The following is a 27,158-nucleotide window of genomic DNA, read 5'->3' as shown; positions in this document are numbered from 1 at the left end:
TTGTTTAGATTTCGGGTTCATGGGTTATATTTTTTGTTCTTCATTGCAGGTGAACATAGAAGGAGCATTGTTGAAACACAGTTTCGTTTAAGTTTTTGGCCAAAATACATTACTCGAAATAGCCACATTAATCGCTGGCTGTTTCGCTTACCGTTGAGAATAAATGCCAGCATATGCAAATTTATGACTCGCTTGTTCCTGTTCTGTCAACTTTGTTAGTTAAATTTTGTCTTGTTGTGATGAAAAAGCCCTCTGCGTCGGCAGGATTAACAATAAAAATGGCAGCCATAAAAGCCAAGTCTCGACTGGAACTTCTTCCATGGGGAGCACAAATTTGTGGAGCCAAAAACTAGGTTTAAACCAAAGAAATTGCGTGAAATATGATTTACGATCCGCTTAATGTTAGATGATTTAGGTCTTCAGTTTCTTTTCGCTTCCCCAGCGAAATATCGCACATTCTGGTGGAATTTTTTCTGGTCTAAAATCATTTTAATTGTTCTTTTTTAGCTGCCCGTGGTTGTATATATCTTGGCAGCAGCTGGCTCTACAGACATGTGCCAAGAGCCAAGAGCCAAGCGGCAATTGCCAAGAAGGAAGCAGCCTTAAATGGCAGCTAAGAGCCGCCGAAAAAGAAGACGTTCACTGCATGGCAATGAGAGAAAAAGCCAAGAACATTTTGTTTAAGGAAGAAAATCTCAAGTTTTTGAAGACAGTTTTAAAATGGAAGAGACGTGATTTAAAAAACATTGTTACGCTTGAACTGTGCTGTTTCAATAGCTTAACATATATAAATGCTCACTAAAATGTCCAATGCACTTAACATTTTCTATCATTATTGTGATGAGAAATGATTTCTTTTACAAGAAAGTATGTCGGCCAAAGTTTGCAGAAACTGCATTCATATTTTTTTATATTTATAGTACATATACAATTTTAAGGCGTCCTACATAATCTTTTGCCTTAATTTATAAATGCCATAAAAATGGAATTTTCTCATTGACTAAAGATACAAAAAGGACTGAAAAAACTACACTTTGAAGGTGCAATTTTCCATCTTTATCCCCACTTGTTCACACAATTGCCGATCATTTATCAAATGGTGCAGCCTTAGCTTGTCAGAAGGACCCGCACTGTCCGTGCCATATGCCTCAAATTATTTATTATATTGGTCTTATAATTTGATTTATTTCCACTCTGCATTTTTATTTGTATTGTTGTATAAATCCACAAATCATTACATTCACTTTACACTTTAAGTTCGATTAGTTTCGCGTCAATTTTGTTCCACTTTCACTTTATATGTCGACTTCCGTTTCCGGTTTCGTCCGCCTTTGGTGTTCACTTAACGGTTTATCACCGGCTTCTGGCGCCTTTTCGCAATGGCACGAGTCGATTTTGTTCGTTCTCGATTCGAAGTCGACTATTCGGTTTAATGTGCAACCGGCATTTTGGCCAAGAAACAGCTGACGGGCAAGCTGCACGTGGCACGGTCACAAAGCTTTCTCAGTGTGTGGGCGGTGTGGACCGAATTGTTTATGTTTAACCCAAGCGAGGTGTGGCATGTACATTTGTGAAATTTTCATACATTTTACAAACACAACTGGACGTTGTTATATCTACATTAGTCAAATCAACCTTATATTAAAAATTCTTAACATTAAAAATTTTATTTAGTTTTATGATAGAACAATAATGCAGGTGATGTTTGTGCAACTGTTCCCATCTTAAACTGCATAACCCATTATTATCAATGCAAAAAGCTACAAAGTTTCCTCGCCCGATGCACTTGCTGAACGGTTGTTGTCTCGGCTAAGCCGTTGGTGAAACTACTCTGTTAACAACAGCCATGTTAAGTTGACAGCAAATCTCTCTGTTACTTACTTGCATGTTTATTGCCAATTTCTCGGCGCATTTCCTCCGTGCGATTTGTCAAGTTGGGCTCAAGTGGAAACTGGGCAAATGTCATGTTCTCGTTACGCATTTGTTTTCCCAAGGATTTCATCATGAGGAAGCAGGTGTGCATTCCGGCCACACTTCGCTGGCCATCCCGTTCATAGTAGAAGATGGAATGCGACCAGTTGTGTCTGTCGGAATACTTGATAAGCTGGTGAGGCTTAGAATAGCAAATTTATGGCACTTACCGCTTCATCACGTTTATGGTCAGCTCGGAAATTGTCTCGAAACTCAGCATTCCCGTGCGCAACAGCATATAGAACTCGTCATTGCAATCGGTTTTTTTCTCCTCAAAGTCGTAGGTCGAGCCTCCAACTGATATGAGTGGGGTGCCCTGGCTATTGAAGTACTTGGTAATCCGGCTTACACCAGCTGCAAGGAATTAGCAAACATGGAAATTATTTAATTAAAACATAAATCGTATTACAAACTAATAATCGGATGCTCTTCGAATAGCTTCGCTTAACTCACCCAAGGAGTAATCGCAGACGGGTCCGAAGATCACCTGGGCGCACTGTTTGATAATGCCATCCATGGCCTTAATCACGCCGAGGGAAGCATCGCACTTGGTGTCGTGGGCCAGCCACTCGAAATCGATGTGCGGAGGAATCAAGGACTTGGACCGGATCTGCTGTTCGGCCACTTTAAGGATTGGCAGGACACGCGGCAGTGAGGCCTGGTACATATTGTCGTCAGGCAGGAGGACTAATGCCCGAATGGTGCAGTTTCTGCCACTCGCATCGCATATAGCCTCACAATCGCGGGCTGGCTCCTCGCGGCAAGTGGCCACACAATCCTTGGGGCCAAAAACCAGCCCGCACAGCAGTAGAAGGAGGAGCATTGGAAACAGGCAAGCGCGCTTGCTAATTTGGAAACTGTTGACAATTTCTCTCGGAACTGGTACTTCAATCAAATCGAGTGATGCGGGTCTGCGTCTGGCGCTTTCAGTGTCATTTTGTTTACCAATTTGTCTCTGTGAATTGGCTTGGCTAATTTGCATAATAGCAGCGATTCTCTATCAGACTACAGCTCGGTGATTGCGGTCTCTATATTTCTGCGCCTCTGTGCGTTCGCCGGATAACTCTGGAGTAATTAAGTTGCTTTGATTGCGCGCATAATTGAGCCGAAGTTTGGCCGCTGCATGTTGCCTTTGCCGTCGAAGTGCCTCCAGCTGCTACTGCGAATGGTGCGAATCAAGAAATTGAAGTCATTAGCAGCTCCCTCGCTTCCTGCTACCCAGGAATACATAAATTATTGAAGTTTTAATGCGCTGCCCTTGGGGGTCGATGTGTAAGTGCCACATGGAGAAATGAAATGAGCTTGTGCTTTAAAGGGGAATGTTGAGTGGTTGAAAGGAAGTTTCCCAGGGAATATGCACTTCTTATTTACCCTTTAAATTAAATTATTAAACAATTTTCGCCTCTACCAAATCTTAAGATCCCTAGTCGTAAATATTGAAGCTTCTTCAGTCGTAAATTTTTGTTCACTCCAGCTATCACTGTCTCAATTAGATACGCAATTTAATGATGATAAGGAAGTAAAAAACTTTATCTTTCATTGAACTGCATTGCCGCACAGTGTCTCTAAAAGTAAACAGCACCTGAATTGCAGAACATCGCCCTACACATATAGTACACATTTTTATTTACGATTCCAACCATAACAACATTATTTTTTTGAATGGAAGGTAAGTTTTATGGTTCGCAGGTGTGACTCACTGCTTCTGGTGCCCAATTATTTGCTCAATTCCCGTTGAAGCTGATGCATTAGATAGTGAGTATGGAACCTGTGTTGTTTATGGCAATTTCCCTGGATTTCTGTGAATTGCATGGGGCCACTTGATAAGGACCGAACGAATGAAGGGTGCCCAGTGGACTATTCATGGAAATCTCCCACCAATGGGCCACTTGAACGACTCTAGGTTTCGGCGTCACAAAAGATTCGTCTGCAATCTATTAAAACGTCATCAAGGTGGCAAACTAACCGAAAAACAAGCTACAGCTACAAAACAAAAAAAAAAACGTGTCAAATGGTAGTTAACATGCTGCCAAGTCTAGTTAAACGTTCGGTGATTCCTAATCTAATCGCGACAAGCGGGGAACTTATGATTGCTGGGTATCGAAGTGAGTGGTTTTAGTTAGTCATGCGGATCGGAACAAATTCGGAACGCTAAGAACTTTTCTTGGAATGAACTTTGGCATTGGAAGATTAAGGTGCTGAGATCATTTATAATTAAACTTATCTAAATGGTAGATAACAGCAATCGGGTTTTAATTTATATATGGTCTTAATTTTGAGCATATTCCTGCATTATCATAAGTAATCATCGAGTTAAGTTGAAAATCAAGTCGGTGTAGGGAAAATATTTTCTTTAATTGATAGATTACGGACTTGCATTGATATGTACATATATTGAAATGACCACCAGAGGCAGTAAACTATTTTCGCATTTTTCCCGGGGCCAGACAAGAACATTTTATCTCTTTCCCGATAAAGCGCCGTGTGTAGGCTGAACTTGAGATTGCGTATACGCCCGATTGTTCAACTTCGATGGTGCTTGGAAAACCCCAGCGCGAATGGGGAGCGACCTGATGATGATGATGATGGAGCGGGTAAGCCGCCGGGCCAATCGCTTTGCAAACACGGCGGAACTCCAATCCAACATTCGCGGGCAATCGGAGCTGTCGGCAATTAATAAGAATTCATCACCCGGTCGATGACAATCCAAAAAATGGAATGCCAAATGCCAGCGAGATATGAGGACTCTGTGTGGGTCATGTGCCTGCTGCCAGCGAGCGATATCAACGATCGTTGGATGGCTAAATCGAAGGAGACCCATTTCATTGGCCAACCGATCCGCACTCCGCACTCCGGGCTACCAGTTCTATCCAACATCCATCATACTGAAGCACACTATTTGCATTGATCGAAGGCCAGAAATAGAAGTCGGGTAAATATTTTTGCAGCGAATCGAAATAAATTTATTAACAAATTGGCTTGGACATCATAGGCGGTCTTATAAGTTTCAGGCGCAGGTCTTCAGTCGAACGTCAGTTTATTTATAGCTGCGGAGCGCTGAGCACTGACTGATTAAGATCGTCGAGCGCGGCGGGCGTTCGAATCAATCATGTCCCGACTGCGGAGCACCTTCCGAACTTTTTGCCACTCACGGTGCTTTTGGCCGCTTTGCTTTTGGCCCGGAGCCTGGCCAAATCGTAGGCCTATCGGGTGTGCTAAGCCCCGCACTCAGACACACATGGGCGTCGTTCGTGTTGCCGTGTTTTTTATTCATGCTCCTCTGTCTCCGCTTTATCAGGCACTCAACGTGTAAAGCAAACAAGTCTAAATCGATGTGATTTCGGGGTTTTTCATGCCCGCTGTAACTGTGAGCCGCAAAACAAACTAGTTGACCACAAAAATTCTTCACTGAACATTTGCAATGTGCTCAGTGTTTAGGGGATTTGTTTATGTGGAGAGCACTCTAATGCTGGTGAAATTAAATAAATAGATAAATATTTCGAAATTTTCCTACAAACGTCAAGGGATCTTTTGATACCTACAACATTGAAATATTTAAGATAAAAAAAAGGCATAAAGACAATCTTAAAATGCGTAAATATAACATTAAAAGATACATCCCCTATTCAACTCGACTTTATTTTATTTTAGTTGCAAATTTATGGAATTGTAGTTTAAAGACATATCGATTTATTTTCAAGACACTAAGCCAACGTTGAGTTTACCAAGAAAAAAGAAATTCAAGAAAGGGGAGGATGAAAAACTCTCGTCTTCAATCTCTATATGGTACAAAAATAATGTCAAAGTGTTCGCAAGCTTCTGATGGTTTATGGCATAATAATAATGTCAAAAAGTTTGCAAGATTTCGTACGAAGCTGTGCCAATTGAAATCGAATTTGTTTTTTCAACTCAAGACCGGAACTTAAACTTAAATTTCATTATTGAAGTTTTTCGTGGTGCAAAAGCAAACATCGAATTTATGGAAAGTTGAGTAGAAAGTTGAAAGAGAAACAAGGACTTAAGCAGATTTTTACATTTTTACGTCACTTGCGTTTTCACTCAGCCTTTGACCAAACGCAATTTCTATTTATATCTGAAGCTCCTCAATGTCATTAATGATTAAGTGCAAATAGTAAGCCAAAACTTACACACCGATTAGACCACTTCAAACCGCAGCTACTTCAGAAATTTTATGTTCAATAACAATCAGCGAATCAATCGGTGTATTTTATTGCGAATATATAACCTTTGCCAAATAGACAAGGCGTTCGAATGGAAATGAACCGCGAACGCCGTCGGAAGACAAACCGTCTGCGATTGGTATTTTAAGTCTATTTATAGGCGTTTGTTTATTTTTAATGTACAATCAAGCCGCTTTTCTGCCGTCTTCCTGACCTGCTCGATAAGATTACGGAAAAGTCCATAATAAACAGATACTCGTACACGATATTCAGTGGGCGAATCCATTCGGAGACATCAGTTGCCAACCCCATTTTAATATTTAACGATAGCCTCGCTTTTGAATTCGAAAATATAAATCGGTTTTAGATCTCCACCATTTGCATGCAACTTAAATGTCCATTTGTCATCAGCTAATTCGAAAGGATTAGGCCATGCTAAATTTATATTATTTACGAATTTTTAATGCTGCCCTGATTTCGATTAAATTTAGACTGTCACATCGGTTAAGTGAGCAAGGTAAAATTAAAAATAAAGCAGGATTCCAGGGAATTAGTGCCTTTCCTTGACCCCTGGTTTATTGTCTAGACAATAAATAAAGGGAATAAGCTTAAACTGTGACACCATCAATGTTTATGGTGAAATGCCCAAGGTTCTGTGAAAATATCCTTGCAACCAAACAACGAACATGTGCTGGCATCCATGGCACGTGTGTTAAATACCCGGAATCAGTGCAGTCCACCGCCTGTAGTTTAATGAAACGTAATTAAAACGGGCCTTTAATGGATTTAATTAATTTTGAACGAATTTAAGAGACGGGGGTCCAGTGTGACGCCACGCAGCTGTTATTCGAGTCTTTCAATTCTGGCTCCCATAAAGTTTGCCACTTTAAGGATAAGAAGTGAAACTTGGAAATAGCACTCAAAAATCGAAGCATTAGATGGCATAATTGAGTTAACAAACTTCACTTCTCACCACATATCGTCGAAACTAACGAAAACTAGTTCAGAACTTTGCCAAAACAAAAAAAAAACCAAATCGCCAAAAGCATTCGGGTGGGGAAAGTTTGGCCTATTCTGTTAGCCTAACCCTTTTACAAAAACATGGTCATATTTGTTCGGGTGTTGGCTTACCAATTGATTAATGAATATTTACGTTATCGTGCGGCTATAGCTAATGCACATATGCCACACGGAGGTGTGACCACTAGATTTTGCCCTGCCCTTGCCAGCATTATGTATACGGAGTGTGGTGTTTGATTTACTAAGTGCTGCCTACTTCACAGCATCGCAGCATGGGGTGTTTGGCAAATAGTGTTGAAAATATATGTCAAGTTGCTGAAAGGAAACGCCATTGGAAGGATACCAGTCGCAAAAATGTGCGCAACGAAAAGAGAACCGGATAATTGAGATTTTCGTACAGCGAGAAAATTGAATTTTCTGACTATGACAACGAAAATGTTTTCTTGATTTACTCAAGTTTTTCTCGAAGAAGGTCTTTCGGAAGTAATAAACCAAGAGCTATTTAGACTGCGTGCATTTTATCGTAATGTCCTAATCTTTTTTGTTACTCTATTTAGCTTAATATAAGTTCTTGGTTTTATTTTTGTATAAAGCTATTAAGGGAATTTGAAGCTGACACCTATTTTGCTCTTAATCCAATCAGAAATTCATAGTTTTCATCGCACAAGCGGTAAGGTTAACTTTTAAAGCCTCCAGGCAGTAAATTCCATTTTGTGCTGCTGCAGAAATCCCCATTCAGCGAAGCTGAAAAGAATCCGCTTCAATGATTTATGCAAATTCAATAATAACAGCATCCGATGTGTGGCACAAAGTCAATGTGGGCCTTTTACCCCTTCCTGATTACCAAGTTACTTTGTCTATTCCCACAGCCCGAGGAGAATTTACATCTAGGTATTTTATTTTAATTTCGCAACTAGGGGGTTAGGAACTTTGCGATATTTTCCCCTGGGGGTCAAATGCCGTTTTGCAATCATTTGCTTTTATCATCACAAGACGAAGGGGGTGGCGAGTGGGCACGGTGTGAGGAAGTGAATTTGCATGAAATATTGCTGATGGGCGTGTCTAATCCGGAGCAGGAGCCTCTCTCCGCAACAAAATGTTGGGTAAGAGCTTATAAAGACTTGTCGAATGCTTGTGACATGCTTCAGAGGAAAGTATCTGCTCTAGCTGCCAGCTCACCTTTTTCTTTGTCGCAAGAATTTCAAACGCTTTAGATATTTTTCAGAATTTGTTCCCCTTTTATGTTTGAGAACTATTCATGGATTTTCAAAGATCGTGCAATCAGTTTTGCCAGTATATTCACTTTTATTTCATATGTTTACGCTTGAGGGGAAACAAGTTTGCACAACACAAAAACACAATCACAGAGGCGCATGGAAAATATTATATTTTGCAGTGGACGGCAGGAGAATCCAAAAAATATATCACCATATATATTGCGCGAGGTTTTCCCGTCAAAAAAGAATTTCTCGCCCACTTCGGTACGCGCGCGTTGCCGGAATTGAACTGAAATTCGCGGTCGCTTTGGTAAACTGCTCACTTTGTTATTTTTTTTTCTTCATTATTGGCCAAACTATGGAAAAGCTCGTCGAAGGCGTTTTGGTGGCACATTTCACCAACGCCTCGAACATTTCACCAATGATAAGAAGACAGTCCGATAACAGTTGGACATAACAGCGGCGCTGTTAGCTGAGCATGCTCTGTTATCTGAAGTCGAAGTCAATTGGCTGATGGATTGAAAATCTTCGCAATGAAACGCCCCTAGTCTCTGAAATCTAAGAAATATATACTCAAGCAAACTATTACTGTACACTTTCTTTCGCTCGCTTTGCAAAAGCACTCTTCACAATTCCTTTGTTCTATTTTGTAATTTCTGCAGCGCCTTCCTTCCTAAACGCGCATTTTCATATGCAAATGCTCTCATGGCGTATACGCAATGTCACCATGTACATTGTTTGCCGGCTCACGCATTTCGGCTAAAACAGCAGCAGCTTTTCCCATTTTCCACACTCGCCACCCCAAACCCCCTTATGAGCATTTAGATCCACTGAAATTAATAGCATTTTCAACGCGGTCGCAGCTGAGCGATGTTTGCAATTGTTTGCCAAACTTTTAGTGGGAGCTGTGGTGGCGGAAAATCATGTGCGGAAATGGTTTTCAAGTGTGCTTAAATGCTTTCTGCGTTGTCCTAGTTATGAGTGAGTGGGCAATTATTTTAATTATGATTTCATGTGCACTGACAAACCGAAACAATCTAGATACTCTATGGTTTTTGGACGCTATAGTCGGTATGTATGGAGTTTCATATGAGATAATAATATAATATAAAAGCCCCGTCTAAATATTACAAAGCCACTTACAATTGAATAGGATATGCTTTCAAACTGGATTTTATTCATAAGCTTTCTTATTTCTCCTTTGCTGATTCCATGTATTGTTTGCTATCAAGTGCTTAAGGCTGACAATGGGTTAAAGCTTTACAGAGCAATGCAAGTGCGGGTGTATGTGTGTGGGGTGTGCGCGTGTGTGAGTAGCTCTACGCAGACATAAGTTTTCACTGTGTGTGTGTATTTTTGTTTTGGACATTCGCATTCAGTATTACAAAACGAGAATAGCTAACATTTATCAATTACTTAGAACTACATAAGCTGTGCATGTGTTGCAAGTGCCACCGGCTGGCATCAGTTGCATCCTTCCACGGATTCGGTTGCATCTCCACCCAAAGCTGCCTCATCTACTTGGCGTTGCCGTCGTCGTCGATCGCCTTGAAGATGATTCCGTAGACATGGTCCACCAGCTTGGCCCACGTGGCCGCTTGACTCTCGTCCAGACTGCAGGCAGCTGTCAGCACATCCAGGATAACTCCTTTCAGTTGCTACAATTATAATTTTAATTTTCATATAGCTTTCAACTTCCACTAGCTGAGTAACAGGTATCTGATAGTCGAGAGCTCGACTTACGTTGTAAGACTCCTTGGAAATGGTCCGCGGAATGTGACTAACGGCAATTTTGGTCCAGATCTCGTCCAGCTTCTCCAGATCGCCATCCTGGCCCAGGACCTGGATGGACTCGTCAAAGACTCTAATGATCCTGCCGGCATGTGCTCGGAAGCGAGCATTTCCCTGAAAGAAAATAGAGTATGATAATCTTTAGTTGATTAAAGACCTATGTGAAATGTACAACTCACACTTAGCTCCTCCAGTGGAACATCGCGGAAGGGGAACTTCTCCAAGTTGGACGGAAAGCGGTTGAAAAACTGTGTCAGTATCGCTGTTCCAGAATCTGTGGGTGTTGCCACGGGGATTTCCCAGGTCTTCTTGATCAGTTGCACCTCATCGCTGTTCATGTTTATGCTCCGTTTTGCTTCTCCTCAGTTTCACTCTATAGCTCTCTTTAAGCGTTCGGCCCTCTCTTAATGGCTTTTAGGCTGAAAGTGAAGGGAGAAAATGTGGAATTAAGTCAATTTACTTCGGTCTCTTTTTGGCGCTCTAATTGAAATTGAAAGTTTTACAATGCAACTCAACGAGCCCGGCACAAGCAAAATCAAAATCAAAACAACAACACAGTGCCTTAGATAAATAAGCGCACAGCACGTGCTAAAAGTCAATGCCTTCGCCGCCAAACAACAGAGGCAAAATAACATCATTATCATCATTATATCCGAGCTCAAATTAACGTCTGTCAGTTTAGCCGCAGCAAACCCTCATTTTATACCATTTTCAACATACCCTTCTTATAGAGATGGTAACGTGATAATACCAAGGTGATGATATTAGGTATAATTTGTTAAAATTTAAATTAATATGGTTAAAACTAAGTCTAGAGCTGAGTATTTTCAAGATCTTTTCTATTGGTTGAAAGTCCCTAAAGTTTAGTCCTTTGTCTGCATAAAAGATATATATCAAATAAAGCCATTATTAATGTTCCATATGATTTGGTGAAAAGAACTATTTATTTATCTTTTATGTTAATAACTAGTTTCCTTAAAATATATATATAAATCTGTTTATATAATAGTTGCCCATCTCCAGTCTGCGTGGCCTGCTCTCGAGTTCATTAGCTGACCCTACCCCCGCCCTCGACCTGCCCCCAGTTGACCCCCAATCCGCCGAGCTTTGTGGCGGGCTCTCGGCTGCGAAAATTATCATGCCCCCCTGTGTTCAACGGAGAACTGTGGAAAATGAGAAAGCTATTGCAAATGGGAGATTGCGGGAGAATTCTCTGGGCGAAAGGCGGAAATGTAAACAGCAAGAGCTCCCAGAAATTGCGATATAATATGCAGACCACAATAAAAATGGCGAGACATCAAATCAAATGGAATTCCGCAAAAAAAATTAAATACTTTTCGAATTGCTAAACAAATTAAGTAAATTTCCATGCAAACCGCACATGGAAAATAAATATTTAGAAAAGCAAAAGTATTTAACGTTCTTTACTCGACTTTTCCACTTTATCCGAATGACAAAAACATTTTACCACAGGGAAAAGCAGCAAAAACAGCAGTCAAGCCAAAGGAAAGTTATGTCTAAAAAGTAAATACAAAATACAAAAGTTCATTAAAAATGCACAAAGTGACAGACAGACAAACGGAATAGATATGGTAACAGGGGAAATAAACACGCAGAGAAAAGGAAAATAAAACAGGGAAATCGACTCAAGTGCAGCCGCAGCAGGTGGCCGCCATGTTATTGTTGCTTTTTGCTGGAAAATGTGGGTGCAATGTGGCAGGAGGTGGGTGGATGGGCGGTGCAGTCAAAGATTCCACTATAAAAAATTTGCCATCTCTCAGTAACCTTGTCTACAAGACCCCTTTGGGGAGCACACCAACACTAGCACCAACACCAGCACCAACACACTACATATGCCAGGATGTGCGCGTCTGTGTGCGTTCTGTAATATCCTTCATGCCAAAATGGCCTGTGGATTTTGCGGTTCAAGTCTGGGCCTGTAAGTGTATAAGTGCTGGCCACTGCTCTGCGTGTGTGTGTGTGTAGTCGCACGAGCGTGTGAGTGTGAGTGTCTGCTGCAGTCAAGAGTGAAAAAAGGCAGCAACAAATCAAGCGTTACCTTGTGGTTCAACACTGGGAGAAAATCTAACCTCCATCAGAATCCATTCTCAAGAACTCATTCTTACAATCGTTTTCATACAGTTTGCAATGATAAAATAGGTTTTTTTTGAGTGTTTGGTTTTAATACCTTCTCTTAACACTTAGCGTGATCGCATTAAGAAATTAATTTCTCTCTGTGTTTTCTGCCATTGTGAGTGCGAGTGAGAGAGTGTTGCCAGTAAGGACATTGAGCGCTTAATTAAATTAAGGCAAACTTGATGGACAGCTACTAGACAGTCAGCCGTGTGGAGCAGCTCATGGGGCGTTGGGCGGTGGGTGGAAGGCGGAGCAGGTGGAACCGATGGGGTAGGCGTGGCAGGCAGGCAGGCAGGCAGGCTGGCAGGCAGGTCAGGTGTTGGCAAAGTGCCTCCTACAGGAGAGGACTGTGTTTGTGCGAGTGTACGTGAATATTTGTTTTGTGATGCTGCCACTCAAGTGTCGCTATGGATTTGGTTGCAATTCTGTTCCTGTCTCTTTTTTCCCTCGGCAAGTGAATTTATTTTATAGAACTCAGAAACAACATTCTGTCGTTTGGCAAGTGCCAGATGTGAAGTGTTGTGAACTCTCGAAACACGAGCTGGTTTTTTTTTTTTTAAACAACTTTAAAACAATTTTAAAGAGCTTTCAAAGTTCGGGGCTTGAAAAAAGAATATTTGGATAAATTGGTTTCTGGCAAATATTAGAATTCGACACTTGATATAAATTGGGATAGCTTCTAAAATGTTTTTGAGTTTTAACAAGACTATATTCAAATTAAATATTATTTATGGGTCTAACAAATAACTAAATCATTTAATCTTAATTTTCAAGACGTATTTATGTATGGGTAAGTACTCTGGATTCTTGTGTATTTGATAACAATGACGAAGCTTTAGCAATAGGATAACAAAAAGAAGAAAACTAAACAATTTGATGATAAACAAATATAAATTGCGGTGATTGTTACATGTGATGCTTTTGGCTGATTTAATTAAACGAATTCCCAACTCTTTTGAGCCTCTGAAATTGTCTCTTAAAGCCACAATGCCTGACTTAAACACACACAGCCACTTAAAACACACAGATGCACACTCATGTCCTCATCACGGGCATTAAGGATAATGACTGCCACAACAACAGAAACAACAAATGGTAATCACAAAAAAACAACAATAACAATCTGGTTCTGCCAGAGGCGACACTTGTTTGCAAGGACACCACAGAAATCCATAAATTCCAAGCCCGCTGCTGTGCGGCTCTTTTATTCCTTATGTCTCTGAAATGCAGGAATTCAACGAACCCGAAAAATCCGAGATTTAAATATACAATGTAGGAAACGCACGGAATGGGCGTTTAATCAGCTGTTGGTTGCCTGTTGAGCGCCCTCGATGTGGAAGATAGCGCGTATTTACAGTTCGTTAGCCGTGTGCTCTTATTCACCGAATTCTTTCATAATTCCGCAAGGCTTCCACTATGGTATAAATTTCCCCTACCAACGTATTATTTTCACATATATTTCCCGGATTTCCCAGTTTTGATTACTACTTTTTTAATTGGCGCACTTGATTGGTTTTTGTGCCGTGGAAAACCAAAGACCGGACCGTAGAGTGCGAATTTTCGGCGCTGCAAAGAACCGCACACGTTGCGTTCAGGTTGAAAACTGAGCGCGGGCAAATTGTGGGGCCTTTTATGGGAGCGAACTCACCAGATTGGCACTCTCTGCCGGCAAAGGTTCGCGAGAGAGAGCCCGCCAAAACCAAAACGTTGTGGAGCAAAAGCTGCCCATGCAAGAGAGTGAGAGTTTGGACAGAGACGTAGTTCAACGGGGACACTGAGGTGTGCCATTTGCCCAAACAATTGATATTCCGATCAGGCGTAGTGCCCACTTATGGACACTCCGCCGATTTGCTGTCACATTTCATAACAAATTCCAAATGGGAAGACACCTGTCGAACCAACACGCCCAAATCAAACATATTCCAATGACACCTGTGGACCTTCCGACGTTTTAGAAGAGCGTAGTCGAAGTGCTGGCTCCAACAAAGCTATCTCTTAAAAGCTTGGGCTTAGAACGGGCGAAAGCTTACAAAACCGTTGGGCAGTGGCTTTCTTCAAATGCGCAATGTAATCTAAGCTTTAAGAGCTATAAACAAATATTTGTTGTCAAGATGTCTAAGCTATCTTCAAATATAAATAGGTAATCAATTCAGCAAAACAAATGAAACAATTTTGTATTTAAAATTGAAAAATTCAAAGATTTTGAAAACTAGTTATGTCGACTCATCATATTTAGAAGTTTAATATTCGCAATATAACAATTTCTTTCAAACACTTTATTTAGTTGTTTTGTTTATTTTATTCTTTACTTAAACAATAATCATCTATTTATTCTTATCAAAAAATCACATGCACAAATAAACGAATGTTCCTTATCGTGGCGCTGTACTATTTTTATAAATGTTTATTCACTATCACTAACTTAATAAGCCTCCCTCAGTAATTTCCAATACACCAAGTGGCGGAAAAACAAACATGCACTGCCAATTTATATCCAAAAAAATGCGTTGCATTCAAATATCACACCACACACGTATTGTTTATTTTGCTACTATATGAACGGGATTGCATTACGAATGCAATCACTCTACAACAAATATTTGCATAAATATGGATGGGATAGTACACTATTTTCCAATTCACACTCTCAGTTTATATTAAATGCCGAGCAACTGCACACGACGCCGTTAATATTTGAACTGAATACAATTTCTAGCCCGACTGCCTTTTATAAATGACTTCCGAGCGGCAACAGCAACTGCCACTAAATTAACGCAGCAAACGAAGCTACAAAAGTTTCCGAGCTGATAATCTTCGTACACTATCTATCATCCAGCGGGGTCAACTTGGGTGAAAGTATACGTATTGGTCTTCCATTTCGTAAGATTTGGTAAATATTGCCGAAGAATGCTTGTCAATAAATTAGAATGAAGCTAATCAATGAAATGCCCGCTCCGAATTCTTCAGCTTCAGAGTTTTAGGAGTCAGAAGATTAAAAGAAGCAGTGAAATATGTGTAGGTATGTGTACCTACTTTAAATATTAAGAACTAACTGTTAAATAACATAGCTAATCAAATTTACCTATACATATCACCTTAAAATAAATTCATTCTTCAAAGCTTGAAAAAGGCAAGCATTGTATTGGAAAATATTAGATGATTGTAACAAAGCAAACAATTCGCTTAACTATGAAGATTAAATCAAATACTAATCCAAAAGATAAAGTATCAAATTTCAATATTTGTAAAACTCATCTTTTGTATACCGAATTCTTCTACAAGATGGATCCAATTCTAGCAAACAGCAAACAAATTACACCTTTCGTGTCGAGCTATTTGTTTTTCCGTGTCTTGAATAATTATTGATCAAGGTTAATTTAAATATAGCATGATGGATATCATTCCTTCTTTGGCGACAAAGTATTTTATTTTATTTACGCTTTAAAGAAAATTTTTAACTCATTGTAGGAACTGCAGACTACAGACATTATAAAAGTAACATGTTGTTGCTAATAAAATAAACATCAAGCCTTAAGAAAATTTCGCACTGCAATTATAGGTGTTAAATTATACAATATTTTGCTCACAATTTATTGTCAATTTTTTTTTTCAAATCACGTCACAGTTTCCTGTTGAAGTTTTTTTGTTATACACAGTATGGTTTAAGCCCAATTTGGAAGTAATTATATTGCAGTCGAGACTTTAATACAAATGACGCTATATTCGTTGAAGCAAACAGATTAGTAAATGCGTGATTAAATTATTTGTTTAGTACTTCCAGATGAGTTATTCAAGTCACGATGTTAGTAATTATTAAAGCCTTTGGATGAAATTTCTTAAGTACCAAAAATTAGAAGACTTGCCATAAGTCATATGTTTCCACAAAAATATGAATTGAATTTTAAATATCTATATCTATGTATATATCAATAGATACTAGAAGTATTGTGGAGAAGAATAATTGGTTTCTTGTTGTTAAACATTCACAGCCTAAGACAGATTCTATATTAAAATTAAGTTTTTTATAAAATAAATTAAAATATAAGCTATTATCCAAGGTACTTTTTATTAATTTTCGTTTGGTTTAGTTTTTTTTCTTTAGGAAACTAATTGAATAGGCTGTTTTCATACTTGGACTGACCGCTTTCCTGGAACTGGGCCACCACATAAATTACACCATATGCTGCACATTGTCATTTTTAGCCTCCAAGTTGAAATTTGGCAAGGGGGCCCAACGAATCCGCTCCTGAACAAACAAATGCTGCTCGTGAGGGCAAAACAAACCACAACAATGATCCCCCAGAGAGCGCCAAAAACGAAAACAGAGGGAGAGGGAGAGCGTGTTATCCAATTTTTCGGGGGATTTACTCATGTGTTCAGCAAGCATATGCGCGGCAGATCCGCATTGGAGCAAACCCACTGCTCAGTGTCGTTTCAGCCACAAAGGCAGTTGGTCGTAAAGAGCAGATAAAACTCGATCAACGCGAGAGTTTTGGCTAAAGATAAACGGCGAGCATCGGGAAAGTAAACAGAGGCGCAAAAACAAATGTTTGACTTATCTTAATTGGATAATTATATCACAATGGACGCAGTGCAGCAGCAAACAAACAGCACTAGCAACATCGACAGCGCCAAATGCCAGAAGCTGAAGAGATTCGTGATCGTAGGCCTGCTGATCACCATTGGCATTTTGAGCTGGCACTTCTACGGTAAGTTTTCTCTTTAAGCTCTCTTCCGTAAGCGAATGCACATCGGTTTTTTCTCTTAGAGTACTTCCACAGCAAACCGCTGCCCAAAACGCCGGATGACGTCTTGACCCTCTCGAAGAATCTGTACGCGGAGGAGACCGAGGTCAGTCCATACCTCTACAAGGTGAATATCCAGGGGAAGACCACTTCAGGTGCTCATGATGATCGCGCCCCTAGAAAGTAAGTACCTAGTTGCAATGCCTAATGAATTTTATAATTAAAAGGTTTAATTTGATGATAATGCAAACAATATTATAACAAATAATAATTCATTAAATACTTACTTGAAATCTTCCAGCCTCTTTGAATTGCACCAGGATCTCCTGGCCAGGGATGCCAACTCCACCACCGCTCTGCTTATGAGGCTCTTTGACAACTACGAGTTGGACGTGGCTGTGCAGGAGCATCCAACGCCGGAGCACATCCAGGAGCAGCATGATTTCCTTAGGGCCGTGATGGGTACGCGTGTGATGAAGCTGACCATGCGTTATTTGGTACACAAGGGTGAGTAACCTTTAAATCAAATAAATCAGATTAGCATACCTATCCAATACCCTCTAGATATTGTGAGCGTAGAATATGACGATCAGCTGCGTCTGCTGCAGGAGCTGTGGTTCACTCCCTACTCCAGAGGTCGTGGCATTGTGGGCAGTTCCAGTTTCGAGCACGTCTTCATGGCGGAGATTCGGGACCAGAAGGTCCTGGGCCTGCATAACTGGCTGTACTTTGCCGATCAAGAGCAGCGTGGAAATGTGGACTACAAGGGCTGGCTGAACCACAAGGAAATGGGAAAGGTAGGGCTTAAAGGCAGATGTATTAGATGATCCTTATAAAAGGGGATTGCTTTATTTCCTCAGCACAACCAAATGGTCCTCAGCGTTCGCTACACGTTCCACAACATCAATAAGCCAGTCAACGGCTTCTTTGTGGGCACCTCGCCCGAACTTGACCTCGCCCTATACACCGCTTGCTTCCTGGCCACGGCGGAGGAGGAACCCTGCCACATCCAGTTGGGCCATGCCTCCGCCACGATTGTCTCCCACGGATGGAAATGGAACGGCATGCGCCTGATAGGAACCGCCTATCCGGACAGCTCCTAGATCAAATTACTTACATTCGTGTTACCTCATCGAAATCAGCAAACGGCTAACCTCCAAGCTCAAAGTCAAGTTCATTTTAGTTTGCCACTTTATGAGTGCTTGGCCCAGTTGTCGCTGGCAATTGACGAGGATGTCAGTCAGGACATGAACAATGCCCGTCTGCCTATCATTTTGGTTGTTTTGACAGGATTGCGTGGCGCAAAGCACTTACACCACGAAGTTGTTTATTAGTTCTAACATTAATAGTTATTACTGGCGGAAATTATGCAAGAGGCAAAAGCGTTTATTTTGAAATTGCGAAAGGCAGAAAAGTGATTGCGACGTTTTAGTATTATGTAGTCATTAAACTCAGCCTCGAAATGGATTTAATACCATCCTACCAGTCTAGTTTTTATACCTTTGAATCTCTTCAACTAGCTAATTAAAAATAAAATAACAAAATCAACCTATTTCAAATGGATTTATTAGTTATAAAACATGTATTTCTCTTCTTCGTTTAATTATGGAACACATGAGTAGAAGTATGTTGATTGAAGAAACTGTTGCTGGAGAACTCGGTGCTGACCCCTAATCGTGGGCATCTAGATGGCGCTCGATGGTGACTGTATCGTTGGCAATGTCCGCCTGCTGGACCACGGCCGGAGCACTTGACCTTCTGGCCGTGATGATGGTGGTCTGGGCCGGGGACAAGCTCTGCTCCTCCGAACCATTGTCAGCCACGACCACAAAGGTCTCGCTGAGATCGGCCAATTCCGAGCAGGTTTCATCGTTGGACGAGCGCATCAGGCTGGGACTACTGATGGAGCACTCCAGCGTCAGGCGATCCTCGCAGTCGGGACTCCAGCTACTTCTTGCCGGCGGCTGACGCGGCAGGCTGTTGTGGCACAGCGGATTTTCCGCCGGCGACTGCTCCAGCCGCAGCTGCTGACCCCACAGCTCCACTGCCAGGGCGCGATTGTGGTCGGCTCGCTCCTGCTCCTGCTGTTGGTACTGCAGGTGTTGCTGCTGCTCCGGTCGCTCCTGTTGCTGGCGGGGACGTGATGCCCGTTGCCGCCGCTGCCAATGGCGGTGGCGATCTGTTGTAATCCGTGGCCACTGGCTGGGGGGCAGCTGGTGCCTGGTACTGCGACTGTGGCTGTGACTGGCCGGCTGCGGTGCCTCCTGGCGCGGCGTCATACTGGTATCCAGACTGTCCATAGTCAGCTGCTCCATAGTCGTATCCGGCTCCCGCATCGCCGTAGTCGTACTGCTGCCCCTCGTACTGCTGCTGGCCATAGGCATTGGGATCATAGGCACTGGCGTCGTACTGCTGCTGATCGTAGGCACTGTAGTCTGTGTTATAGGCGGCCAGATTGGCGCTGCCGGCATTGGTAATGCTGCTCTCTGCCAGAGGTTGCGACTGTGGTTGCTGCTGCTCCGCCTGCTGCTGCTGCTCGGCCTGATCCCGTTCCCGTTCCCGCTCGCGTTCCCTTTCCCGTTTTTCGCGCTGCTCGCGGAGTTGCTGGAGCTCCCGGTCGCGTTCCTCTCGCTCCCTTTGCCTGTCCAGGTCCTGCTGCTGCTGTTGTTGCTGCTGCTTCTCGCCCAGGCCAAGGTTGTCCTTGAGATTCTCGTCATCGTTATCTTGGAGTCCATAGTCGGCGATGCTGCTCTTTCGTCCAGTGGCTGTTGATCCTGATCCTGCTGCTGCAGCTGCTCCTGCAGCAATACTGGCTGCTGTGGCTGCCGCTGCTGTTGCGGATGCAGTTGCTCCATCGCCCAAGACAATCCCTCCGGACGTGTAATCACTGTCGCTGGCGCTGTTGTGTGGTTGTGGGGTGCTTTGTATGGGTTCGATTGGGGTGCCATATGTCGCTGCCTGGTAGTCGTAAGCGGCTGTGTGAGTACAAGAATTTTGATTAGAGTGGATCGCCAATCAAGTGTTATAGGAGTGTGGCTGGAGTCGTCGTGTGAATAGGGTCTAAATGGGTTCTTTATCGGGCAGATCCGCCTCCTTGACTTCAGCTTCCGTTTCTGATGGGGTGGTTAAATCAGTTATAGAACTATGGGATGAAGGTGCTCTACTTGGTTATTGATGGGAATCGGGGAATTTACCTTTTCCGGGTACTAAGCTAGTATAATCGTGTGGTGAGCTATCTAATTTACTCATATGCTCCTCATTACTCAACATGCGATTGGACAGATACTCTAGATTCGATTGTAAAGCAGATATTTCCTCTCTTCAAGAAAGTTTAAATGTAGGTTATCGAGATAGGGAAAGATAGAAAGAGAATCGGATGGAAGAAAGAAAGAGGGAAAAAGATATTAGTTAAATACTGTTAGGTACCGTCACGGATTTAATTGGGTGCTCCTCCCGCATGTCCTCGGAGCTCAGCTCCGGGGATCCCTGGTGCGCTGGCAGTTGTGCCTTGTATTTGCCCCAGATTTGCCTAAGGCGTGACATTAGCTGCTCGTTTGTGGCTCTCAGCTGCTGCTTCTCCAGACTGTGGTTCATCAAAAACAGAAAATATGTCAACTTAAAACAGGTCAAACTAAAAGCTCGCAAAAAGAAATAAAATTATCTGCTAGTATAAGTATTAGTGCTATAATCCCAATTTACTAAACTTTAATCATTATCAAATGAAAATATTCTTATAAATTGATATATTCAAATGGATTATCCCTATGCATATACCTAAAACTTAATACTATTCTTGTGGCTTAGAATAACGCTATCAAAGCTTGGTGGCCTGCTCCTGCTCCTCCGTCTCCTCGTCCACCTCCTCGTTATCCTCGTGATCCTCGCGCTCTCGATTGCTCTCCAGCTCCGCCAGCTGCTCATCGATCCGAGCCAGCTCCGGCGACGTCTCCTTCACAAAGGTTTCGTTCATCGCCTGTGCCACCTCGTCCACCTCCTTGACGAACGTCTCGTTCAGGGAGCGAGTGACCTTCGGCTTGGGCTGCTTGGGCACCAGTCGCACATTGACGTCCACTTTGACGGGCGGACGCGGCTTCTTGTGGCAACCGTCCCGCCGCAGCAGCTGCTCAAAGTACAACTTTGGCTTGATGCTGGCGCTCAGAGCATTACTGCCAGGACCTCTGCAGGCAGTGGATGATGTGGCTTCTGCCGATGTGGCTGCCATACTATCAGCTTCCACCGTCAAGTGTTGCACTTGACACGTGGGCTGGCAGGCGGTGGCACTACTACTGAGGATCTGGTTCAAAACTAAATGCTGTTGCAGCCAAGGCAACGGATCCGTTTTGCATGGATGGCAGCAGTCAGGATGATGATGCGGCTCGGCGGTGGTGCTGCTGCTGCTGCTTGTGGTGCGGTGGTGCTCGTGCTGGTGGTGCGTGTCTAGGGTGGATTCGTGGCCGTGACATTTCATGCTCTTGCTGTGCGTGGTTTGTGTACGCGCTTTGCTGAACGATGTTGCTGCTGTTGGCGATGCTGATGTTGCTGTTGCTGCTGTTGCCCTGCCGTTGTTGCGACTACTGCGGCAACATGCAACATTCGTCTCGCTGCTGATGTTGCTGCCGCTGCTGCGTCTGCGCAACGTATGGATGTGCTCATGCTCGTGTCTGTGTCGCATGAAACTGGGGCAAAAGCATTTGATCTTGGATGACGCTGGTGTCGCTGCTGTTTCAGATGCTGCTGCTATTGGCGTTGGTGCCTCTGCTCTGGCTCTGGACTTCTTGTAGCTGGAGATCTTGGGAAGCGGCGGCATCTTTGCCAACTCCTTGGCCAGCCGCTCATTGCTTCTGATTATGTTCTGCAGAATCTCATCGCCATCGCCGGCAACAGCATCCGCATTTGTGGCAGCAGCGACATCCGCAGCCACATCTCCTGGATAATCGGTCAGTTCCAGATCAGGCGGCAAAGTGAACTCGCTTGCGCTTTCTTTTAGTGCTGTAGGAGCTGATATTGTTGTTGGGGTCAAGGGCTCGCTTGTTGTTGTTGGCATCACAAGATCGCAAATTGGTTCTAATTACCATGAAATTTGCGTGGCGGGTAGGCAGCAAAAGAAAGGTTTGAAGAAGTACAAGTACAGCGTGTTAATCCAGTCTCAAGCTAGGTCGAGATGTTTATGTTATTGCGTTTGCTTTGGTGTGGAACGAATGAATCTCGGAAAAGAAAATTGGTGTTCGGAATGCACTGGTGGGAAAACTTTGGTTTGGCCTTGAATTTCATATTGCGCTGTGCGGTGGTTTCCGTATGTCGAAAGGCTTTCAATCAATTGCCCACATACCATTGGGTGTCGTTTTGTAATAATTAACTGTGACTATACAACTTAATCGAACTGGTAAGACTTACACTATAGTATAAATAGATTGCTAAAAGCCAAATCGATTTGAGTTTGCAGAATTTCTAGGTGATACGCTTAGGTATTATTTGATCATAATTACTTGTGCTTGTAGGTCGTGTCCTCTAATTTGCCCGTTAAGGTCTTACACTCGTTGGTCAGTTTATCCATGAGTTGCTTCTGAGATGTTATCATTTCCTCAAGCTCATTTACCGTTCCCGCTACAAACAGACATTTAACGGTTTAGTTATATATGTTTCATGTACTTTGATATGGGATTTAATGCAACGCGCTACAGAACAAACTCATGGATAAACTATTGAATATTTCTCTGTAGTTAATTTCGAGTTCGAATCTTTGGAATATAGTTGACTTTATATCATTTGACACACACGCAGAACACAATAGGAGCATCAATAGCTTAACCAGAGTTCATAGAGAGGATAGTGAAAGGTGAAGTGGGTGTAGAAAGATAGAAGTGATCCAGTTAAAGTGTTAACTTGGCCCACTTACCATGCTTATCCTGCAACTCAGAGATCCTCTTGTCCAGATCCTTTTTGGTGGGTCGTATCTCGTTCTTTAGCTCCCCATAAGCAAGCTGTAAAAAAAAGTGATAACATTTTAACAGTATATAATAAATGCAATAAATACTATGATTTACCTCCTTTTCCAGATTGGCTATCTCATCATTGAGCCGCAGTACCTCTCGTTTGGAGTGTAGAAGATCAGCATCCCCGCGATCAAGGCGCTGCCTCAGCGAATTTATTTCTGCATTAAGACGAGCTGCCTCCGTTTTGGCCTCCCTGCCAGCCCGATCCAACTGAAGGCGCAGCGAGGTGATGTCCTGCTCCAGAGATTGCTTCTCTGCATTCACCTGCGCCATGTCCGCCAGGAAAGTGGTCCTATTAGCTCTCAGTTCCATTTTCAGCTCTTCGATCTGCGAATTGCGACTGGCCACATCCCGCTTGAGATCTGTTTCGTAGCGTTTCTGGCGCTCCAGTTCCAACTGAAGCTTGGACACCTGCTCCCATTGGCAACTCAGATCTCCACCCAGTTGATCCACCTGGCTGTTGTAACGCCTTTCGGCACTGGCCCGCTCCTCGGCCAACCGTCTGGCCATCTCGTGCTGCAGCTCCCTGACCCGCTCGTGCTGGCGATCCAGTTCATCCCGGAGGTGGCGAACCTCTAGCTCGGCCTGGGAGCGCTCCATCTGCATCAAGTCGTTGATATATCGCTTGGACGAGGCGCTACCCTGACCCTGGGCCTTTGCCTCATCCAGAAGCCTTTGCAAGTGGCGAACACTTTCCTCCAGAGTTTGCTTGTCCTGCTGCAGGCTCTCCAGCTGCTTGCGATGCAATTCACAGTTGGATCCTCCGGACAAGGTGGCCACAGTGGTAAGAGGATCCGTATGACTCAGTTTCCGCTTTAGCTCCTCGTTCTCGGTACGCAGACGCCTCAGATCGATGCTGGCCTGCATCAGTTCGGCTTCCAGTTCGCTGATCCTGGCCTCGTAAACAATATTGGGTGCGCTTGCATAACGAGGACTTTGCACCTGTCCCTTGGAGGCACCTTTTCTCGGCGTGGACGGGGTCTTACGCCCACTGGCGAACATCAAGTGCTCGTCACTGTCCGAGGAAGGACTAGTGGTGGCAATTGGATGCTTGGAATTTCCCGAACCAAGACCCACCAACTCAGAGCGAGCATTCTCCGTCAACTGCTCATTTTCATTGATCACATCCTTCACTTTACCCAACAGATTGGTCAGCTCGTTTCGACAGTACTTGGATTCCTTTTCCAACTGTTCGATGTAGTCCTCCTGCTTCTCGATAAAGCTGAAGATCTCTACAGGAGCCGGGACACTGTCCGCGGGAAGAGGAGCAGCCGGAACTGAGGCGCTCGGGTAAAGCGAAGGAGTGGAAGCTAGATTCTCCTTGGAAGCCGAGAGATACCCCGAGGAGTAGCTCTTCTTGGGGCGATAGGAGCTGATCCGCGACTTCTGGCTGGGCGACAAGTACTTGGAAATGTCCGAGAAGACGGGTCGCTCAATTACCTATAGAAATATATATACACAGGAAATATATATATATATATATATATGTATACAGGAATTCGTTGCACAAAATTGGTTGGAAAACGCACCGATAGGTTGTCAGAGAAGTTGTCCCCGGAATCCTCGTTAAGGTTGCGCAAATAGGAAGACACTCCGCCTCCCAGTTTGGGTGCCACGTAGGAGTTGTCGGCCAGCATTACCTTGAGGCGACCCACTGCCTCATTATAGGCGTAGTTGGTGTAATCCATGGTCTTGCTCTTCTTGGTGATGCCTCCCTTCGAAGACTTCATCGGGAAATTTCTAAAAATTATAGGAAAGTTGGAGGGCACATCTAGGATCACATTTTTGGACAGAATTTGACTACGGAACAAAGTTGCTCAGCAACTGAAGTGTAAAATGGAACTGTGACCGAAACGAAAAAAGCCTATCTGAAGCTGCCTTTCGGGGTGACAATTGGTGTTGGTGTTGCAGTTGTTGCCAAGACGACAGGTTGGCCAAAATAAAAATGTAACCCTGCTCCTGTGGCCGAGTGCATGCGTCATGGTTGAGCAAACACCTACACAAGGGTTGATAAATCCTATAGAGCAACATATAACACGATGATTCAAACTATTTATCAATGCTGGAATACGATAGGTGTATAAAATAAACTAGGTGGAAATAAGACCGAGATTTCTAACTTTTTCTAATTATAAAATTAAGTATTATTTTAGTAATAAATAATTCCTTAAATTTAGTTTAATAGAACTTCTTGATTACTCTACGATATATACGGCCCAGAATTTAATTTGGATAACAGAATCTTTTTATACATGGTTCTTTTTCTATTATATTTTATAGTTGGATTAAAATATATTGATTTTTATATTCTTGGATGACATGTCTAAAAATCTGTTAATATGGTTTAGTTTTTTATTTTATTAAATTGCGGTAATAATAATGACCCTTGTAAAGCGCAGACTAATGAAAATATATCTTAAAATTATTTTTTTTTTTTTTTTTAATTTTTTAAGCTTTATTCCTTAAGGTGCCCTTCGCTGAATAATCCCTACAATGTTGTGCAACTGCTCTGTTAATCGCAAGGAGAAGTTGACGTTAACTGCATCTGTCAGTTCCTAAGGAAACAACTGCAAGGAAAACAACTTTTGACCACATCTCAAGACAACTCCCACTTGCACCCTTCTCCTTCTTCCAAAAGGATTACCTCGATCGCCTCTTAATCCGGCCACCCGCACTGCTGACGCTGGCGATGCTCTCCCTGTCCGAGTATCCGGTGGACCGCTGCTGGGTGAGATGACGCAGGTCGTCGCTCGTCAGAAGCGGCGACGATGTCAGATGGCCGATGTTGCCGGTGTGGGCTTGCGGTTGGTTCTGCGAGTGCGAGTGGCTCCGGTTGGTATTTTTCGGTTGGTACAAAGGGGCGTCGTACTTGAAGAAGTTGTCTGCTTTCATTTTACACACAAGGGCATGGGGCACGGGGGGAACTTGGCTAAAAGTTTGTGGCACAATCAAACATGCAACTCGGCGCTGGAGCAGGGGAATCACTTGTGGTATGCACTTCCTTCCGCCTTGCGGTTGCACTTTAATTGTTTCTTTGCTTCTGCAAAAGAGTGAGCGACAGGACGACAGGACGACGACGCGATGAAGTTGAACTGAAACGGCGGCAAACACAAGTCGGGGCTTTTATAGACTCGGTCGGCCCAATATCCCCCATCCATGGGTATATATGGTTTAGTGTGCCTGGGTAATGGGTTTGGTGCCACGTCGTGCCCTGTCAGCAAGATTCCAAAACACTCCCATTAGCATTTGCTTCGCAGCAATGCAATTGTCGCCATGGCAGCTCACCAATTCGATGGGGGGCTTGTCCTGGAATCTCTCCGGTATTGGCTCGTCTTCTGTTTGATCGATACCAAAGGGGGACTCGTCAATGCACTGGAGACACGTTCATTTGTGCCAATATTTGGTCATATACATGGTCCCCACTCTGCTCCTCTTCTGGGTTGTTCAACTTTGGGCTTGTCTTTCAGTGCGAATCGAGGCCAAAAACGTTTTCATTGCATATTTTAAGGGCTCCTAACTGGGTTTATTTCTGCAGTTATATTTAGTTTTGAGTTGCTTTATTTATGACCTACGTTGCTAATAGCTGGAGTAATTTAATTAGGAGTAATTAAACCATATAAGAGAGTAACAAGGTCAAAGTGCCAGAGGAATTTTGTGGTTGAAAAGCTAAGAGTATAAGTAAAAAATAAAATAATTTGATTCAAAAATAAATTTTAATGAATTCAATTTTCCATATTAAGTATGAATATCCTTCGCGGAGCGCTCTTACCAAATTCCTTTCGAAGACTATTAAGTTTCAGTATTCAGCTGCCAGGGGCCAGCTACTGCCACATGTGGTAACCGCCTAGACCCGCCAACAATTGATTGTCGATGTTCCTATAACTTATGACCAAATCACAGACATTTAATAGCCCAAATAACTCAGACTCGGTAGCCGTCGATGCAACAGCTCCCAGGAACCCGGCGACCCCACGGCCCCCTCCACAAGCCCCGCAAAGCACGCCGGAGCACCCAAAGCCTGATCAGGAGATCCGAGTCGAACCCATCCCAAGTGCAGCCACACAATCAATCAATGCAATCTCTGTTATCATGAATAATTTCCTA

General features: G+C 43.0%; 4 protein-coding genes across 11 annotated transcripts; 1 reads left to right on the top strand and 3 right to left on the bottom strand.

The window, feature by feature from the left end:
- Window positions 1–1,722: 1,722 nt before the first annotated feature.
- Window positions 1,723–8,691, bottom strand: LOC6606194 (atrial natriuretic peptide receptor 3). Of its 2 annotated transcripts, XM_032720605.1 has the most exons (5): window positions 8,352–8,691; window positions 2,425–3,130; window positions 2,142–2,325; window positions 1,882–2,084; window positions 1,723–1,831 (listed from the first exon to the last, which is right to left on the bottom strand). In XM_032720605.1, the coding sequence occupies exons 2-5, from the start codon at window positions 2,951–2,953 to the stop codon at window positions 1,827–1,829; spliced, it is 921 nt and encodes a 306-aa protein (XP_032576496.1). In that variant the 5' UTR covers window positions 2,954–3,130; window positions 8,352–8,691; the 3' UTR covers window positions 1,723–1,826. The 2 variants fall into 2 exon arrangements, with proteins under 2 accessions (XP_032576496.1, XP_002031002.2); XM_002030966.2 differs by lacking the exon at window positions 1,723–1,831 and having other exon boundaries at window positions 1,874–2,084.
- An 853-nt stretch (window positions 8,692–9,544) lies between these two features.
- LOC6606193 (globin CTT-VI) lies at window positions 9,545–15,040 on the bottom strand. 3 transcript variants are annotated; one of them, XM_002030965.2, is made up of 4 exons: window positions 14,943–15,040; window positions 10,360–10,599; window positions 10,133–10,294; window positions 9,545–10,047 (listed from the first exon to the last, which is right to left on the bottom strand). In XM_002030965.2, the coding sequence occupies exons 2-4, from the start codon at window positions 10,516–10,518 to the stop codon at window positions 9,907–9,909; spliced, it is 462 nt and encodes a 153-aa protein (XP_002031001.1). In that variant the 5' UTR covers window positions 10,519–10,599; window positions 14,943–15,040; the 3' UTR covers window positions 9,545–9,906. The 3 variants fall into 3 exon arrangements, with proteins under 3 accessions (XP_002031001.1, XP_032576499.1, XP_032576498.1); XM_032720608.1 differs by lacking the exon at window positions 14,943–15,040 and adding an exon at window positions 14,739–14,832; XM_032720607.1 differs by lacking the exon at window positions 14,943–15,040 and adding an exon at window positions 13,560–13,919.
- A 1,392-nt stretch (window positions 15,041–16,432) lies between these two features.
- LOC6606192 (poly(U)-specific endoribonuclease homolog) lies at window positions 16,433–18,613 on the top strand. The gene is made up of 5 exons (XM_002030964.2): window positions 16,433–17,025; window positions 17,085–17,244; window positions 17,363–17,568; window positions 17,626–17,858; window positions 17,922–18,613. Exons 1-5 carry the CDS (start codon window positions 16,899–16,901, stop codon window positions 18,162–18,164), a joined length of 969 nt encoding a protein of 322 aa, XP_002031000.1. The 5' UTR covers window positions 16,433–16,898; the 3' UTR covers window positions 18,165–18,613.
- LOC6606191 (calponin homology domain-containing protein DDB_G0272472) lies at window positions 18,611–26,107 on the bottom strand. Of its 5 annotated transcripts, XM_002030963.2 has the most exons (8): window positions 25,699–26,077; window positions 24,584–24,794; window positions 23,106–24,494; window positions 22,958–23,042; window positions 22,548–22,665; window positions 20,256–20,380; window positions 19,282–20,036; window positions 18,611–19,190 (listed from the first exon to the last, which is right to left on the bottom strand). In XM_002030963.2, the coding sequence occupies exons 1-8, from the start codon at window positions 25,944–25,946 to the stop codon at window positions 18,732–18,734; spliced, it is 3,390 nt and encodes a 1,129-aa protein (XP_002030999.2). In that variant the 5' UTR covers window positions 25,947–26,077; the 3' UTR covers window positions 18,611–18,731. The 5 variants fall into 5 exon arrangements, with proteins under 5 accessions (XP_002030999.2, XP_032577399.1, XP_032577401.1 ...); XM_032721508.1 differs by lacking the exons at window positions 18,611–19,190; window positions 19,282–20,036 and adding an exon at window positions 20,043–20,174 and having other exon boundaries at window positions 25,699–26,094; XM_032721507.1 differs by lacking the exons at window positions 18,611–19,190; window positions 19,282–20,036; window positions 22,548–22,665 and adding an exon at window positions 20,836–22,125 and having other exon boundaries at window positions 20,292–20,380; window positions 25,699–26,107.
- Window positions 26,108–27,158: the final 1,051 nt, after the last annotated feature.

This window comes from Drosophila sechellia, chromosome 3R (genome assembly GCF_004382195.2).
Source record: "Drosophila sechellia strain sech25 chromosome 3R, ASM438219v1, whole genome shotgun sequence".
NCBI classification, from domain to species: Eukaryota; Metazoa; Arthropoda; class Insecta; order Diptera; family Drosophilidae; genus Drosophila; species Drosophila sechellia.
The sequence above is the reverse complement of the archived record's forward strand: the minus strand, read 5'-3'. Positions and strand labels throughout refer to the sequence as shown.